We start from the raw sequence: 4,457 nt of genomic DNA, 5'->3' as shown, positions 1-4,457 counted from the left end.
ATTTGTCGCGGGTTGTTCACCACTGACCGTTTTTATCCCTTTTGAGGTCGGGAATTTTAACATTTGATGCAATGTCGAGGGTACTTCCCTCATGCTATGAATCCACGGTCTGCCAAGAAAAACATTATACTTTATCTCACCCTCGATGATGTAGAACACTATTTGCTGAATAGTCCCGGCGATGTTGACCGGCAAAAAGATTTCTCCCTTAGTAGTTTCTCTTGTCATATTGAAACTGCTAAGAACCCGAGCTATCGGTACAATTTGGTCCAATAGCCCCAGTTGTTCTACTACTCTCCATCAGATAATATTGGCCGAACTACCTGGATCAATTAAAATACGTTTAACTTGAGATTTAAAAATAAGGATAAGAATTACCAATGCATCATTGTGTTGCTGAATGATGCCTTCAGCATCCTCATCGTTAAAGGAAATCGATCCTTCAGGCACATAATCCTTGGTCCGCTTCTCTCGAACAATTGAAACATTTGTCCTCTTCATTATTGGTCCTCGTGGCATATCTGTTCCTCCGATTATTATATTGATCACGTGTTGTGGCTCTACGAGCTCTACCTGTTTGTGATTTTCCCTGTCTTTGTAGTGTCCTTTGGCTCGGTCACTCAAGAATTCACGAAGGTGAACTTTTTTTAACAATCGAGCCACCTCCTCTCTCAATTGGCGACAATCCTTGGTCCTATGGCCATAAGTCCCATGATACTCACACATCACACTTAGATCTCTTTAAGTTGGATTGGATCTTAATGGTCTCGGCCACCTGGCGTCCTTGATATGGCCAATGGCCGAGACAAGATCTGTAGTGTTAATGTTAAAGTTTTACTATGATAACCTCGGGCTATCACCATTATTGGCTGACCCACCGACATCACCTTTAAATAGTAAACCTCGACTGCTCGATCCGCGATCAGCTTGCCTGTCACCTCTACTCAAAAGATGACTGGGGCCGCTTCTTCCTGTATTCGTCCTAAAGCTGGATTTCTCTAGTTGAGCATACGGTCGGTACCTATACTTCGATAGACTTATCTCCAGTTCAAAATTCCTCCTCGACCTCTTAGAATTCTTACCTCCGTTTATCGGACCGGGTGGAAGTTCAAGTTGATCATCCTCTACCCAAATCTTGGATTCGCACATGTTATGGACATCGGCCCAAGTTACTGCCTCGAATTCTAACAAATTTTCCTTTAATTTGAACGAGGCAGTTGAGCTTCGGGAATTGAGACCCTTAGTAAAGGCTTGAGCTGCATATTCTTCCGGGATCGGAGGGAGTTCCATTCATTCCCTTTGGAACCTATCTACAAACTCTCGGAGCAACTCATTATCTCTTTGGGTGATTCTGAAAATGTTCGCTTTTCTTGCTTGCACCTTCTTGGCCCCGGCATGGGCTTTGATAAACGCATCTAAGAGCATCTTAAAAGAAGTGATGGAATGCTCGGGCAGATGGTTGTACCAGGTCAGTGCCCTTTTTGATAGTGTTTCACCAAACTTTTTTAATAATACTGATTTGATCTCATCCTCTTCAACGTCGTTGCCTTTTATGGCAGCAGTATACGTGGTCACATGCTCATGCGGGTCCGTCGTCCTATTATATTTCAGGATATCCGACATCTTGAACCTTTTCTGGATCAACTTCGGGGCCGCACTCGGAGGGAAAGGCCTTTGAATGTATCTTTGAGTCCGGTCCTTTCAGGATCGGGGGTGCCCCTGGGATCCGAGCCACTCGAGAGTTGTATTTTTCCACCCTTTTCTCAGTGGATTCGACCCATTTAGCCAATATTTTGAGCATTTTCAAGACCTTGGTAGATACATCTGACCCCGATTCGTTATCGCTATCAACTACTCGGGCTTCCTCTCGCCTTGGCTCGATAACCCGATTTGGCCCTGCCGACGCTGTTCCGTTGTCTTTCTTTTGAAGCTGAGCTATAGCCACCTGTTGTTCCTGCAACATTTCAAATATCAAACGTAAGCTAATTTCATCTGTAACATCTGGCGTCTTTCGGGCTTGCGCCCTAAGCAAAGTAGCTGAATTGTTACTGTTTAAAGGATCTATGGACGGAAAGGCGGCATTGTCCTGGTTTACAGTATTCTGGTTAAGGCCTTCGGTCGAGTTGATAGCATTTGGGTTGGCCGGGTCAACAGAGGGTGCGTTCGTGTTTGGTAGCTCGGTGTTTTTATCATTTTCAGCGACTATCTCGTTGTTGTTCACGTTCCGGATTGATCACTGCTTACTATTTTGAATGTATCTGAAACACAAACTTTGAAAGAACAAGTGAAAGAGGGAATCATAAATTAATCACCACTATTATCCTAGGCCCCACGGTGGGCGTCAAATTGTTTACTCGTAAAAATAAATAACAATTAAGTTTGTAAGTGGTTGATAGGATATGTGGTTAGATTAATTTATTACATATAACAACAAGAAGTAAATGATAATATATTGATGAATAATAGTAAAGAAAATTTAAGAAACCGAATATGTAAACTCTGAGAACTGGTCCAGTTTTGGAGATTGCCTCTTTAACTCGAGCCAAACACTAAGAAAATTCCACTGCCCCTTTTCACATTACAAGTGTGATGAATAATGAAAATCTCTCCTAAAATAAAGGGGGTACACCCCTATTTATAGCTACAAATAGATGGGCCTTAGTACAATCCTAAAAAGGCCTTTCTAAGAAAACCCTAAAATAGATAAGGCGACGTCCTAACAGGTACTCTGACACCCGTACTGTTGTCAGTGCACATGGCGGAACAGTCAAGTGACGCGTGGCCTAGCCAATAACAGATACTCCGAGCCTATGTTGAGTGTCTTCGTCTCAAGCTCGGGTTTTCTGTGCTTATCAACATGCCCTCGATTTTGACAATCAGTTCGATGAAGTCACAACCCTTCCGTCCTCGTTCCCTTCGATGGCCAACGACCTCATCTTCTTTGATCTTGTATCGGAAATCAGTGATATTTACTCCGGTTCTAACCGAATACAAATTGTTTCAGTTTTTACCGTATACAAAACCCATAATGGAGGAGATTAGAACAATTTTTATTAGACAGCTTCATTTAATAGGGTCACTGAAGATCGCCGTTTTTATTTTAGACATGTTAATATCGATTTCACGAACAAGATCAATTACGATCACATCCTTTTAGAAGATTATGTCAATATTGGAAAAGCACCTATGAAAAGTCAAAAATGGATAGCAGATTTCAAACCCGAAAAAGAAGACATCAATGGTTCTTGTGTGAATCTTAATACATCATTTAGCATGGAACCTATTCAGATGGTAGATTATTTGTAAATTGGTTAGTGATGTGAGATTTGTAATTTCTCCTGATCAAGCCACTTATCAAAATCAAGAGAGAATGATGTCAAAGTTAAGATGAAAATAGATCTCTTGAAGCCAAGATTAGATCAAATTTGGCTTGGATTCAAATATTGGATAGTACTGAAGATAGAAATGGGCTTGATATTGAATTTGAAAACATCCTAAGCTATTGCCTCCACAGCAAACATCAAGGCCACCTTGAAACTTATTTTAGAAACAAGATTAAGGATGAAAGAGTGAAAGCTCAAAGGGGAGAACAAAAAAAAAAAAAAAAAAAAGGAAGCTAGACAAGAAAAAGAACGCAAGGATGAAGATGGATTTCAAATTGTTATTAGAAGGAGAGACACAAATGACAAGAAAGCATCTACTTACCAAACAATCCTCCTAATCAGGCCAAATCTCTATAAGTGGATAGAGCTACATAGACTCCCAAAAAGAATAGGGGTACTATTAGATAACCTACTTGTCACACCCTAATTTCGCTAGGGTGTGATGGGCACCCGACCCTTACTTAGAGCCGAGCGAACCCTCTGACTCTTAAGTACATACATATTCTCTTTAGACTTTTAAATCAAATAAGGATGAAATACATAGTAAGGCTTTCATAAATATTCTTTTTCTTTGTTCTCAAATCAAACAAAATCTGTAATCATATGGAATTTATATCATAACACAAAATGACACATCGGCTGATGGAGCCGCTTACAGAACTGACACCCAATTCCCACGACTCTGTCTGCAAAGTCTCTAACATCAATCCGAAATCATAGCACATATACTCTGACTCGGATACACTCCAGGAGCAAATGGAGCTTGCCATCTCCGCTGGAACATCTTCTATAATAGCGTCAACTCATCTGGGTGTACCTGCGTGGCATGAAACGCAGCCCCCGAAGAAAGGGGGTCAGTACGGAATATGTACTGAGTATGTAAAGCATGGAATACAGAAAACAGAACCATAATCGGAACAACGGTACAAAAACTAAGTACATTAGCCAGAATACCAAAGTACTTATTTTCCGAACGCAAATCACGCATACCGATGTCATATGTCAGAAGGAGTACGGAAAATGAGGAAATCATCCAGAGTACCGAAATACTTACTTTCCAGACACAGATCATGC

The 4,457-nt window shown here is 41.0% G+C and overlaps 1 protein-coding gene across 1 annotated transcript; it reads right to left on the bottom strand.

Moving 5' to 3' along the window:
• Window positions 1-290: 290 nt before the first annotated feature.
• LOC132637621 (uncharacterized) lies at window positions 291-726 on the bottom strand. Its single transcript, XM_060354683.1, has 2 exons — window positions 379-726; window positions 291-323 (listed from the first exon to the last, which is right to left on the bottom strand). The coding sequence occupies exons 1-2, from the start codon at window positions 724-726 to the stop codon at window positions 291-293; spliced, it is 381 nt and encodes a 126-aa protein (XP_060210666.1).
• Window positions 727-4,457: the final 3,731 nt, after the last annotated feature.

Source organism: Lycium barbarum, chromosome 4, assembly GCF_019175385.1.
Source record: "Lycium barbarum isolate Lr01 chromosome 4, ASM1917538v2, whole genome shotgun sequence".
In the NCBI taxonomy this organism is placed as follows: Eukaryota; Viridiplantae; Streptophyta; class Magnoliopsida; order Solanales; family Solanaceae; genus Lycium; species Lycium barbarum.
The sequence above is the reverse complement of the archived record's forward strand: the minus strand, read 5'-3'. Positions and strand labels throughout refer to the sequence as shown.

Excerpts from the sequence above, each read along its gene's own strand:
- LOC132637621 (XM_060354683.1), bottom strand. The coding sequence starts at position 726 with ATGTGTGAGTATCATGGGACTTATGGCCATAGGACCAAGGATTGTCGC. Across the intron at positions 324-378 it reads AGCAACACAATGATGCATTG|GTAGTTCGGCCAATATTATC; the intron begins GTAATTCTTATC and ends TAATTGATCCAG.